At 38.9% G+C, this 14,623-nt stretch overlaps 1 protein-coding gene across 1 annotated transcript; it reads right to left on the bottom strand.

The window, feature by feature from the left end:
• Positions 1 to 1,623: 1,623 nt before the first annotated feature.
• Positions 1,624 to 10,120, bottom strand: bdkrb1 (bradykinin receptor B1). Its single transcript, XM_055231172.1, has 2 exons — positions 10,051 to 10,120; positions 1,624 to 2,727 (listed from the first exon to the last, which is right to left on the bottom strand). Exons 1-2 carry the CDS (start codon positions 10,060 to 10,062, stop codon positions 1,624 to 1,626), a joined length of 1,116 nt encoding a protein of 371 aa, XP_055087147.1. The 5' UTR covers positions 10,063 to 10,120.
• Between the last annotated feature and the right edge of the window lie 4,503 nt (positions 10,121 to 14,623).

The raw sequence follows: 14,623 nt of genomic DNA on the forward strand, positions 1-14,623 counted from the left end.
TGTAGCCCTTCAAGAGCTACATACATCTGTGTGCTGCAGACAGGTCGTCCTGGTTTGGACCAGTCATGATGGACAGATGCACACAGGCATCTGTCCATCAGCATTGGGTCTGACAGGTTTTGTCAGAACAGACTATAAGTACACAAATGCACTGTCAAACTTAGGTTGATTTAATATGCTGAAAGATTTTTCCCCACAGACAATGACCCACAGTGCCTGTGGATGGGAGGTCTGTGTTTTAGGGGAGCCAGAAGTGGGATCCAGGTCAAAGGTTGTTGCCTGTACAGACAAAATCATTGACATTACCTTTGAAATGTTTATCAAAACCATCTGATCCAATAATGAATATAGTGATTTGCGTAATGTGTAAAAATAACTGTGGTACTGTGCTAAAAGCAAATTAGTCAGTGCCCTTCAGTTCTATTATAATATTCCAACACCTGGGGCTGGAAACGTGACAAAAACAAAATCCCTAAATGTGCACTTTCTAACAGCAATGACACATATCAAACAATATTTACTGCTCAGAATTTTCTGTCTGGTGCAATAACAGAAAAGACAAAACTATGTAGCAATGAGCCCCGTGTGAAACAGCGTTTGCCCCTGGGGCTGAGTGTTGGACCCTGACTGTTCTCTGGCTTTAACCACACGCATGTTGCAGGTGGTGACCAAATCACACATAGATAATTGCACATACACTCTGTTAATGGCACGTGTATAAGTGGAGCAGCGAGTGGAGCAGGGAGAGGTGGGGGCTGGTGGGATGGTCTGGAGCATGGGCTCTTTTCATAAACTAAATTCTGACAAAATCTGTAATATCTATCTTAGATCAAATTTTTGTTGAATTTGGAGTAATCTGGCATGTTTTTCAAAAGAATAGACCAAAAATATATAAACAAGTACCAATATCAGAGCAATCATAGCTTTCATACAACAACTGCAGCAGCATCTGAGTTAGAACAAAATGATCCGTCTCTGGAGGTTGCTTCCTCTCATACAACAAAATTCCTCAATAATATCATCCTATCTGTCTCTTTTGTTGAAAAAAACAAATATAAATAATATAATATAATAATATAGTAATATAATATAATAATATTGATACTCAAGGTACTGTGACATGTGAGTAGATTTTTAAACCTGTAATCATACTTGCAATTGAGTGTAATTCTAACAATGTAATTGTAATTTGTTACATTTAAAATCATAGTAGTTACTGAGCACAGTAACTCCCCATCATCGCACAGCAAAATATGCAGATAATGTTATCATCAAAACCATGTCTGAAGATTTTTTAGACGTCATCCATGCATGTTTGAGTATTTTAGCGATCTCTCAGAGCATCAAAAACGAAAATGTAAACATATTAATATGTTGTTTTCTGTGAATATAGCATTTTCAAAACAATAAAAGGTAAAATGGTATACCCATAGATTCTACAAAGCCTCTCTTTAAGTAGAATTCTGGCAACAGTACTTGTAATTTACATTTTACATTTACATTTTTAGCCACGCAACTGTACTTTTACTTGAGTCCAAATGACAAATACTCTTTAAACCATTTCTCTTGAATCATGAGTGACAGTTCTCTTACTTGTAGGCAATCCTTTGTTCCCTTTCTTTCTCACAAATGTTCCTTTGTGTACAGCACCACCGGCTTGATCTGCTCCGTTCTGTTGACGTATGTGGATATGATCGACCTCTGGTACATAGTCATGTCCGATCCCCTCCTGTCTCTCCTGCTCCGCCTGCAGATGGCGCTAACCTTCTTCTGGAAATACTGGCCGGAGCATATGTAGAGCAACGGATTCAACACGCTATTCAGAAACGCGAGATACACCGACACCTGCCCTCCTATATCTAGTGCGTGGTACCACTTTGTTTCTTCTAGCACATTCAGATCGCAAAGAATATCTAAAAAAGTGAAGATTTGAAAAGGACTCCAGCATAAAAGAAAAACCAGGGTGACTGTGTAGACTAATGTAGTAGCCTTCGTATCGCTGAATTTGTGGAAAGCTATCTCCCTCCTTTTCGATAGCGATCTTATTATGTTGGAGCTGCAAAAGACAATTACCAGAAGCGGAAGTGCAAATCCACCAAAGTTCATGACTATCTGATGGGCAAGCTTCCAAGAACTTTCATGTCTGTAATCCAAAATGCAAGAAAGGGTCTTCAGTTCTTCTATGTACACTACCTTTCTATGGATTAGCGTTGGAAGACTTAGCAAAACTCCGACAACCCACAAAATGAAGCAGATCATTTTTGCGTAAAGTGTCCGACGCAGCCATAGCGCTTTCATAGTCTTCACCAGTGCTAAGTACCGGTCCACGCTAATCATGACTAGCGTGAGGATGCTAACATACAAGTTGACGACGATGACAGAGTTGACGGTCTTGCACAGTGCATCGCCGTAGGGCCAGTTGAATTTGGCGAGGATGTTTGTGGCCCAAAACGGCAAGCAGCACATGAGGAGGAAATCAGCTAGCGCTAGGTTGCTAAGGTAGATCTCGGCGACTGTGAGTCGGTCCCTGGTGGAGAGGAAGACAACCAGGACGAAGCTGTTGAAGAGGAGGCCCAAAGCGGAGATGGTGAAGATGTACGGAGGGACCAGGGTGTAGACCAGCTCCCATTCCTCAGAAAGGGCAGAGTCGGGTGGGGTAGAGGTTGTTGTGTTGTTGGTCCAATGCATCAGGGCTGGAAAGTGCATCCAAGGTTCCACAATGACCTGCTGAAGAAAGGAAAAGAAAAATAAACAGATACAATTATTCAATTTATGATATGAAATGTAAGGTAAAAAACATGAAAAAAGGTAGTTTGTGTTTTAATGATGGTGTGATATTTGTATACTACATACCTGCGGTCGTGTCTTGTTTCATTCACACATTTAAGCCCTGGGTTTGATAATCTCTACTGAGCTAAAGATAAAAGGTAAAAAAGGCTGTTAACTTGAAAACTACCAACATCACAAGGTGGAGCAGAGCATTTTGAGATTTAGAGAAGTAGGCAAAGGGTTTCTTAAACATGTATGAATGAAATAAAACATAACCCCATTTATGTTTTTGATGAGGTAACGACATTATAACATCACTAAAAGCTCAAAGGATCAATTTAGCGTAATAAAGGACAGTCCTTCTTTGAAGAGGAATGGGGCCTTAGACATCATCTATCTCACATCTACAAATCCATCCTCAGACCCAAAGCAAAAAAAATAAAATAAAAATAAAAATAGGGCTAGCCAAGATGCTAAAAGGTGTGAAATCACTCATTAGGGGCTTGAATGACTATGCTAAGTAGGACTCAGGCACAGTGCACACTTAGTTTAGCCAGCTGACAGATTTTATATTTTCTTTTACCAAAAGATGACAACGTTTTAGTTTATTTAATAGAAAAAAATCATAACAAATATACTTACACTACCTAAAATACCTATACAATTTGGCAAAGTATCAGCAAAATTATTGTTTAAGATAAATCTGTTCAGACCTGGATTTCACTCTTAAATGTATACATGATGCTTTTAAAATAGCTGTGTATCAGCAAGTCAGATCCAATGAACTGAGGACGCGCATTGTATTACTTCTGCAGTGCAGTGCAGGTTTTTCTAACCCAAATTCCTCTCATATATTTGACTACGTGAACTTATGGAGGCAGCTGGAAACAGGAAAACTCATTTTTATCAGGTAATTGCTTAAGCAAGTATAGGAGTGAAACAGTCATTTTGAGCATTTTAACTGCACCTTTTAAGAACCTAGTAGGACACTTATATTAAATTGTAAATGACAATGAAGACTATAAAAAAGGTCCTGAGAAAAGGATCTGAGAATCACAGTGTGAGATAAGAATGGAGCCTGACATGCACACACATTAATGAGAGTTCTGGAAATTTCCCACTGGGATTATGGAATTTTACAGCATGCCCAAAATTGTTGGAGAATCTGTGGGAAACAAACTTGATGCACTTGCATTGCATTTATGGTAGAAAATAAAACAATATTGGAATCAAGTCATTTCATTAAACAAATATGTGGGAAGGATATAACAGTGGAACAGCAACACCCCGTGCTTGGTTTACAGCTTAAGAACTTAGATAAACATATTTTGTGGGTGTTACAAACCATTGCAATGAAACAATTAATGCAACAATGGAAGAAAGCAAACCAGTTCCATTCAAAAATGTTGTAACAACGAAGAGATGTTTAGATGAAAGAAAAAAATGTCTATATTTAAGACTCAATGGTCCACCTATACCAATCAGTTTCCATGAAGGAACATTGATTGCTTCAGTCTTGCTCCATGTAATGTGACCATAGACTGTCTAAAGAAGTGGACTAAGTGAGTGTGACCCACAGTGTTCAGCTCCAGTCAAATGAAGCTCGTTGAGGCTAGAGCAGTTATAGCGGCTAATCTGGCATTCCATATTTGGAATTTCACCTGCAAATATCATAGGAGCCAAAGAGATAATTCAGAGCCAGGCTGCTGAAGGTAATGCCCCTCCCCACTCGTTTAGCAGTAAGCGGACACTTAGCAGCACTGTCGATCAAACCTGTTTCTAACGATGGCAGGAGCGACCTTGGAGAAAAAAGCCACCTGATCTGTCTGTTATTAATATTCATATCTTGATTTATCTTGAAATAAAAACACCAAGATCATGTAGAGCAGGTTAATACAGATATTTTAAGACTGAAATGATGAGTCTAACAGCAGCAGTTACAGAGAGTGGGGCGACAGTTTTTCAATAGAAAGAATCTACCTTTGTAAATCTCCTTTCCCTGCTGTGAGACGCTATGTTAAGAAAGTTTATTTTGGATGATAAGAAACCAAGGGTTAACAGAACAGGGAGGGTTGGGTCTACCACATCTGAATCTTTACTACTATGAAGCCCAAGTATTTATTTTTTTTGCATTTTAACATGGATGAATAGTAAAATGAAACCTAAATGGAAAGTGATAGAGTTAGGATTGGTAGACTCACTTATCTCCCTCATTTTCTCAGGCCAAAGGTTGAAAATAATAAAAAATCATACTTACACAACCTAAAGTACCAATACGGTTTGTCAAAAAATGAGCAAAATTATAGATAAGACAAATCTATTCAGACCCGGACTTCACTCCTAAACGTATAGATAATATTTTAAAAATGTGGAAGGCTAATGGTCTGATAAAGTTTCTCAGACCATTTAATAAACAGGTAAGGGATTCATCTGAAAACTTGTTGACAAAATACAAACTCCCAAATAACCAGTTTTGCAGATAATACATAGCTCCAAGTTAGTAGCTATGTTAAAGATAAACAGTTGTCATTATAAGATTCTCATCCTATTATTTTACATAATAAAAGTATATGGTAACCCAAACCTTAAGAACTTAATATTATAACTTAATATATTAAATTGTAAATGACAATGAAGACTATAAAAGGAACTGGATCTGAGAATCGTTGAGTCTGAGACGCACACAGAATTCCCCATTGGGATTAGGAAATATTGACTGCATATCCAAAAAGGTTGGAGAATCTGTGAGAAAGAGAATGTTGTTTTGGTGCACATTTTGCATTCATGCCTTTTATTTGTATAGCACAGTTGGTACACAAGGTAATTCAAAGTGCTTTACAGAATAAAAAAAAAAAATTTAAAGCACAATACAACAAATCAAAACATAAATAATCACAAATAATCATCATAAAATGAACATTAAAAGAGAAGAGTGCAGAATAAAAACCTTTCAGTCAAATGCACAGCTAAACAGAACCGTTTTGCGCCTGGATTTAAACATTGTCAAAGTAGAGTCCTGTCACAGGAGCCAGTGCAGAGACCTGAGTGTGAAGTACTTCCTGGTTCTAGTCAGGACCTGAGCAGCAGTATATATATATATATATATATATATATATATATATATATATATATATATATATATATATATATATATATATATATATATATGGAGGCTCTGCTCTGTCCCACACCAACACGGGACGATCAAGAGCCAGAGGAGACCCAACTGGAATCTCCTGCCATCCAGGACTCCTCAAACCCAGAGGAAAGAAGTCTTGCCCAGGTACCACTGGACGAGGTACCCCTGGATGAGAGCGCTCTGGTCAGGGCGCTCCACCAAGAGTTAGAGTGAACGAGGGCCGAGCTCACAAATCAGGTCCAAATGAGTCAAATCAATGGACCGCAGGCTCGAGAATCAGGAGAGGATTGACCAAGAGAAAGACTTGGAGAGCCAAAATCTCACTGATGCCCTCCAAAAGAAGGATGAAGAATTGCAACATGAGACTGAGGCCCATCGGCAGAGAAGAATCCTGCATCTGAAGTCACTGCAGGAGATGATGGGGTGAAAAAGGAGCTTCACAAGCTCAAAAAGGTCACAGCAAAAACAAACGAGGCAGACTTGGAGTTTCAAAAAGTCACTGCTTTGCTCCAAGAGAAAGGGAGATGGTCTCCCACATCAGTGCCCACAAACAGCTGAGAAACCTGTACATCTACACAGGACAGGAAAACATGCAGCTTAAACAGGAGCTTCACAACGCTAAAAATGTGACAGCAAAAATTGAGCTGGAGTCAAGATCAAGGACAAGCTCCAGAAGAAAGAGAAAGAGCTGAATAGTGTCACCAGTTTACACAACAATATCAGACAGCATTTTCACAGTGAAAAACACAGCTCACACAAGAACTGGCCTTTACCCAAAGAAACATTGGAAGCAATGACCAGTTCACTTAAAGAACAGGACAGCACAATCGCTGCCCTGAAACGACAAGACTGGTCCAATCCAGAGGCCTCAAGCTGGAAAAAAACAGTCCAGACCACAAGAGGTAAAACCAAGGCCGACGAGCAGAGGGACGACAAAACACCACCAATGATGGACATCAAAACAAGCATCAACAATGGCGAAGATGCTACAAACAGAAAAAGTCACACTGTCCAGAAAGCAGACCTCTGAGAAAGAGGCGTGCTTCTCTAAAATAGACAAGACGAAACTCAAATCTGCTCTTGAACCCTGCATTAAGACAAATAAAATAAAAAATAAAAATCAATAAAAACATTTTAAATATTTATTATTTGTGTTTTATTGTTTCACAGTCCAAACCTGACTTACATGCAGCCGTACAACTGGTCACTATGAAGGATATTGGTGAAACCTGAAGTAAAAGTAAAAATAATGTAAAGTAAAAGTATTAATGTTTAAAAGTGTATTTAAAGAGTAAAAAGTAAGTGTAAGTGTTTAGTTGTTTTAAGATTTTGAGATCTTATAAAGCAGGGGGGCGCAAACTCAGTCAATACTTTAGATGAAGAAAATATAGTTTAAGAAACATGGCACATTTGCAAATACAAAAAAATACAACATTTTTCTCACTGAATTGTCAACTCTAAGATATTCTGGAAATGATGCAAATCCAAGAAGACGCTGCAATGATATTGCACTTTGTTTGAATCCTGCAGCACAATAACTACAATCTTGTTATATGGGGCACACTATTTTACTTTTTCCAACTCAATAACACTTTCTTTATCCCCATGATATTTCATTTTACTTTTATTTTATGTATTTATTTTCTTCCAATGTTTAACCTGCTCAACTTGAAATGTTGTCTATTGTATAAGCCTCTCAGGTTTGATTCAATTAAATACAAATACTTACAGTATGTATCCTATCAGTGTTGGGTGTAACTTAGTTACTAATACTTAATAACTGTAATTATATTACATTTTAAAGTAACTGTAATTAAATTACAGTTAGTTAGAAAATACTTGGTTAAGTACTTAGTTATCATGCCCGATGACAGCTGGACCCCCTCCTCTTCCCCGCCTGGCTCTCCTCCACCCGCCTCCCTCTCCTCCTTGCCTGGCCCTCCTCCGCCCCCCTCCCTCCTCCTCGCCTGGCCGATTTTTCTTGTTTTGTCTGATTTTTCCTGTTGTTTGATGTTTGTTTTTGTGTGTAGGCAGCACGGTGGCTGAGTGGCAACACTCATGCCTCACAGCAAGAAGGTTTGGTTTGATCCCCGGGTCGCCCAGTCCTTTCTGTGTGGAGTTTTGCCTGTTTCTCCCCGTGTCTGGATGGGTTTCCTCTGGGTACTCCGGTTTCCCCCATCAACCAAAACATGAACGCCCTTCGAGACAACTGTTGTTGTGATTTTGGGCGTTACAAAAATAAAATGAATTGAATTGAATCATGACTTCTGCTGTCAGATAATCACCTCAAAGGCACAGATGCTCTGAGACAGTTTAATCAAATGACTTGTTGTTTACCTCTATTTAAATACTTTAATAAAACAAACAAGCACACATTTGATTCATTAATACAATATTACAAATAAAGTAATATAACTATGTTACTTTCTTGAGGCAGTAACTTCCCAACACCGATCCTTTGAATACAGAGGAGTGTGGGGTTAGATTCTGCGTGTGCTCCTCCTCTTTCTGTGGGTTGTGTGTTTATGCCTGACATCCTCATGGAAATGCAGGAGTTTAATGAGTCTACACTGCCCTCTACTGGATCAGTGTGGGGATGAATGTTGTCTGCTGTATATGTTGGCCTTGTTGTTTGAGTAGTAATCATAGTTCATTAGTGTGTTGTATATGACTGTAGTTCATATGTATGATCTAAGAGCTGAGCCAAAGTGAAATGTAATACAGTATCTGATTAAGATACTTTAGGTATAATACTTCTTCTGTACATGGCTAAAGGCAGTCATTGTGAATTATTTTTATTTGTCTCCATCCATCCATTTTCTTCCACTTATCCAAAACCAGGTCACGGTGGCTTCAGTCTAAGCAGGGACTCCCAGACTTCCCTCACCCCAGACATGTCCTCCAGCTCCTCCGGTGGGACCCCAAGGTGTTCCCAGGCCAGCCAAGAGACATAGTCCCTCCAACATGTCCAGGGTCTCCCTCGGGGCCTCCTTCCTGTGAGACATGCTCGGAACACCTCCCCAGGGAGGCGTCCAGGAGGCGTCCAGAGCAGAGGCCGAGCCACCTCAACTGACTCCTCTTGATATGTAGGAGCAGCGGCTCTACTCCAAGCTCCTCCTGTGTGACTCAGCTCCTCATCCTACCTCTAAGGGTGCACCCAGCCACCCTGCAGAGGAAACCCATTTTGGCCGCTTGTATCCACAATCACGTCCTTCAGAGCTCATGACCATAGGTGAGGGGAGGAACGTAGATTGGCCAGTAAATCAAGAACTTTGCCTTTTGACTCAGCTCCTTCACCAAACAGTCCGATACAGCGACCGCATCACTGCAGACACTGAACCAATCTGCCTGTCAATCTCACGCTCCATCCTTCCCTCACTCATGAACAAGACCCCGAGATACTTGAACTCCTCCATTTGAGGCAGAGACTCACCACCCACCTCGAGAGGGCGCCATCTTTTTCTGATCGAGACCCATGGCCTTGGATTTGGAGGAGCTGATTCCTACCTACCTAAAGGTAGTCATTGTGAAATATTTTTATTTGGTTCCATGTGGCCTATTTTGGTGCACTTTTTATGCTCATGTATTTCTCATAAGAGGGACTGTGTATATAAAGCAGCTGCTTGTACTTAAGTGTACAATACTAACTGAGTAATAGTGATGCTCATTAATGAATCAATCTTTAGTAATGGCTTGTATTTGATATAGTTTGATAGATATTAGACAACAGGTCTCATTTCAGTCAAACAGAGGACGCTCAAGAGGTGCCTTATATTAAATACTACATTTAAAAAGACACATGCCGCACATTTACACACATCATGAGAGCTTATGTAACAGACTGACAAAATTTGGCATGAGCGATTCTTTCACTTTCACTTTCTTTGATGCTAAAAGTATTCTGTGATGTTCTAATTGCCAGTGGTGGAATATAGCAAAGTAAATGTACTAAAACTATACTATACTTACTGGATATTTTTTACTTTTACTTCACTACATTTAAGAGCAGGTATCTGTACTTTTGAACTGGACAGAAAAGTTGAAGTATTGTTATAGTTTGAAACACATATCGCGAATGCAGTCATGATACTTTCCAAAATTGTTCCGACCTATGTAAAAAAAATATAGGTAAAGCTCCTTACCGTGTGCTCCATGGCGTTGTGGCGCTCTGCAGACGTGTACGAGGCTGTTGTGATGAAGGTCTCTGTCTGCTCTGTGTGTATATAGTCAGAATTCCTCCACACACTAACATAGGCCTGCATGTTTACAACCACACCAAATCTGGACCCGGACTGAACCGTGTCACTGCGTTGAAGTGCCAAACAGATGTGACAAGATCATTAGTAACAAATTTAGAAGCTCTGTGGTTTAAAGAGCCCAGATTACGCCATTTTCTGATCTATAATGTTATAATGTTGTTTCCTCATCACAAACAGACCTGGAGTTGTGTTTGGTTTCATTAACACACAAACACTGCATATTTAGGCTGTTCTTCTCCTTGTGATGTCATGTGATAATACAGGAAGTGCTCCACTGTGTTTTTAAACTCCATACACCTTCGCTAGAATCATTTGGATGATTTCAAACCTGGAATTGACAATCTCTACATGTGCGAATGAAACAAAACAAGTCCACTACACTAGTCTATGTGTCTTATACTTGTTCTGATGTAGCTCAAGATCATTCTAAAGATATTCATTTCCGTCCTGTGAATGTGACTTTTTTTAGTATCAATACCTGCTCAAATGAGTATCTAGTTTCGATACTAGTTTTGGTATCGATTAGTATGTGAGTTTTGATACTTTTGACCAACCCTAGTTTAGACATCTCCAAACATGTTCTGAAACGCATGGAATTCTTGTGTTACTTCATGTATCGCAAATGTTAACACTCCCGGAGTTGTTTAGTGAAGATGTCTGGAGTTTCTAAACACAGTGGAGCACTTCCTGTATTACCACATGACGTCACGAGGTGGAGCCGAACATTTTGAGCTTTTGAGATGAAGGACAAAAAATTCAAACATGTGTGAATGAAACAAAACACAGGTCCAGATATGTTTTTTGATGAGGTAGAAACATTATAACATGGTTTAAAACTCAAGAGTCAGTTTTGCGTAATATAGGAGCTTTAAATTATTACTTAGCCATTATTATTAATATGGACCAGTAGATTCACTCTGCCACTGCATCAACAGATCAGTGAGTGGAGGCAAAACAACTTTCTCCAGCTAAACTTAGACAAGACTGAAGTCATCATCTTTGGCCACAGAAACAGAGAAAGTGTCAGCAGTCACCTCCAGTCTCTCTCTCTAAAACCTTCAAATCAGGCTAGAAATCTAGGAATAATAATGGACTCAGACTTGAACTTTAACAGCCACATCAAATCAATAACATCTGCAGCTTTTCACCATCTAAAAACATTGTAAAAATCAAAGGTATATTGTCAAAGTCAGAGTTAGAGAGACTCATCCATGCATTTGTCTCCAGTAGGTTAGACGACTGTAATGGCCTGCTCACTGGCCTCTCCAAACGAGCCTTAACACAGCTGCAGTACATCCAGAACACTGCTGCTCAGGTCCTGACTAGAACCAGGAAGTACTTCACACATGTGTCCTGTGCTCAGGTCTCTGGCTCCTGTGGCTCAGAGAATAGACTTTAAAGCAGCTCTGTGTGAACAAGTCTCTCCATGGACCAGCACCAAAGAACATCTCCCACATGAACCATCTTACAGGACTTCCATGCTTAGTCCTGATGCCCAGAGTCAGGACTAAACATGGGGGAATCAGGATTTCATTTTTATGCAGCTAAAATCTTCCTGAAGATGTGAGACAGGCCTCTACTTTGACAATGTTTAAATCCAGGCTCAGAACAGTTATGTTTACCTGTGCATGTGACTGAGAGGTTTTTATTCTGCACGTTTCTGCTTTAATGTTAAGTTTATGATGATTATTTATGCTCTGATTTGTGCCATTTTAATGTCTTTCTTATTCTGTAAAGCACTTTGAATTACTTTGAGTATGAATTCTGCTATACAAATAAACTTGCCTTGCCTATTCATAGTGTCTACTTTAGCACTCTCACCTCACAACAAGAAGGTCCTGGGATCAGCTAAGTATCTGTTCTTTCCGCCAGATGTCTCAGATCCTTCCTGGAGCCTTCCTAAGTAGAGTGTAGTGATGGTGTAGTGATGTAGCTAATATATAATTTAAACCCATTTGGAGCGTGTACACTGCCAGTCAGAAGTTTGGACACACCCCCTCAGTCAGTGTTTTTTTTTTTTTATCTTTATGTTGACCACTTTCTATCAGAGGTGGCCAAAGGTGGATGAAGTACTCAATTTTGGTACTTAAGTAAAAGTACAGATACAGGTAAAAAGTATCACATGAAAAAATCAACTGAAGTAAAAGTATTTAAGTATCTGTTTAAAAATATACTTTAAGAGTGAAAAGTAAAATTATTTCACACGTGTTGTTAATTTATTAAAGTTTTAAATTTGGTGTCAGTAACAACACAAATCCAATTCTTCATTTTGTGTATTTATTTTTGTTTGCTCACGGCCGAAGCTTGAACTCAAAAACTCTAGTCAGGATGTTACCAAGAACATGGTAAAAATAACCCCTCAAATCATAGTACAAAAGTACTTTTTACTTTTCAGTCCTGTTCAAAAATGTAGTGGAGTAGAAAGTACAGATACTGCTCTAAAATGCGGTGAAGCAAAAAGTATCCACTGTCAAATTTATTTTACAGCACAGATGCGAAACATTTCTACATAAGCACAGTACTTCACTACTTTTGCTTCATTACCTTCCACCACTGGTGACTTGGGACTTGACTCGGACTTGAGCCCTGGGACTTGAGACAACTTAATGATTCTCCTCAAAAAAATATGTTTGTAGAAAACACTTTTCTCCACACAGTTGATACTTTCTGTGCTTAATTTTAAAGGAACAAACTGGAACATGTCCCCTTGTTATGGACGTAACAGTAACCGAAAAACTGTGATACCGTATCCACAGATGTGTCATAATAATACTGGGGCTGTCACTGTGATTTGGATTATCATTTTCCTAAAAACAGAAGGAACTACATAGACCATGATCCTTTGCTCTATTGCAGTGCCGACTACGTGAAGAAATAAGTGTTACTAAGCACTTTCAAATCATAATTCTTGGGATAATGACAGACACACTATTTGTTTTGTACTTTTTATTTACATACAGAAGACATAAAATACAGTATTTGAAGTTATATTATGAAGATATATAGAATTATGCAGTCAAGAAAAAGGTAAATATCTTACTAAATATGATATTTTATATTCAAACCCTCACAGTAGCCACCCTTTGCTTTGTTGACAAATATTTAGTAGAATTAAGCCTTGTTTGCACTGGCACGGTTCACTTGGGTCTTGGAGTGCGTCTGTTTGTCTCCCTGCAGCTGTGTGTTTCCATGTCCTGAACATGACACTGAGTCCAGGGCAGGGCTCTGCTCTGTCTGACCCAAACATTACACATGTTTTCTTAATAAATAAAGTCTAAATCATGTCTGAATTATACTCATAATTATAAGGCCAATTTCAACAATTCACAAAAAGACGTTAGTTTGTGGCACTGGGAGACGAGGCTAAAGTTAAAATTAGAGTAAACACAAAACTGCTTCAGCTGTTTCTACATTATTTCAGTTTTATGCTCCTTTTCAATGTATTTATGTCTTTTTATGTAATGCTGTGGGTTTGACTCATGTTAGAGGCAGTATTCACAAGAAACATTATATGTTCGATCTTCATACGTGAGTGTTGTACATCGATAAACAGGAAACAGCTGTTACATTTGTGCTTTGTTTTGAAGAACATATCAGCTCAATGTATAAAGTCGCCATAACTAGAAATACAGCATCAAGTCAGTGTTGAGACATTATGTGTTTATATCTACTTTATATCATCTTGAGTCTGAGTTCTCTCTTGTCCAATCATCTTGTTTCTTGTCTAGCCACGCCTTAGCTAAAGTGATCTGTACCACTCTGGCCCCCTCTGGGAGCTAGTACCCTCAAGAGTCTGATGTTTTCTTCTTCTCTTGTGGCCCGTACTGACCCACTCCAAAGTGAACCAGTGGAAATAAGCCTTTATTTACCTTTTTTGTTAGGTATGGAATTGTGTATTCCATATATCTTGCTTCATATATTTGATGTCTTCCACATGTATCTAAAATGAAAGTAGTAAAAATTAAAAACAAAACTTTTAACTTTTTTTTGTATGTTTGAACACCAGACAAACGTTTGGACACACACTCACATTTTTTTCTACATTTTATATACATAGAGAAGACACTAAATAAGAAGCAAGATATATGGAATCATCCATGCATGTTTGAGTACTTTAGTGGTCTCTCCCAGGCCCTTTTCAAACTCTCCTTGCGTTTAGTTGTAAGATTTTGTCCAATGCTCCGCCCACAAGCCTACGTCACCCATGCTCCCACACGACAATCCTTCATAAATATACAAAAACTGTACAAAACTGTACACAGCAATTTGACAAACCTGATGTTATGTGCAGTAATTTTATTAGTGAGATGCACGCTGATTGTGTTGTGATAGTGCTCTGAAGGGGGAGTGACTTAGCGTGAAGAGCAAAGGGAGGGGAGACATATGAAAGCAAAATGTATAAAACATGTTAAGACGTTGTTTTCGGCGAATATAGCAGGTTCAATAGGTAACTTGG

Source organism: Periophthalmus magnuspinnatus, chromosome 22 (genome assembly GCF_009829125.3).
Source record: "Periophthalmus magnuspinnatus isolate fPerMag1 chromosome 22, fPerMag1.2.pri, whole genome shotgun sequence".
NCBI classification, from domain to species: domain Eukaryota; kingdom Metazoa; phylum Chordata; class Actinopteri; order Gobiiformes; family Gobiidae; genus Periophthalmus; species Periophthalmus magnuspinnatus.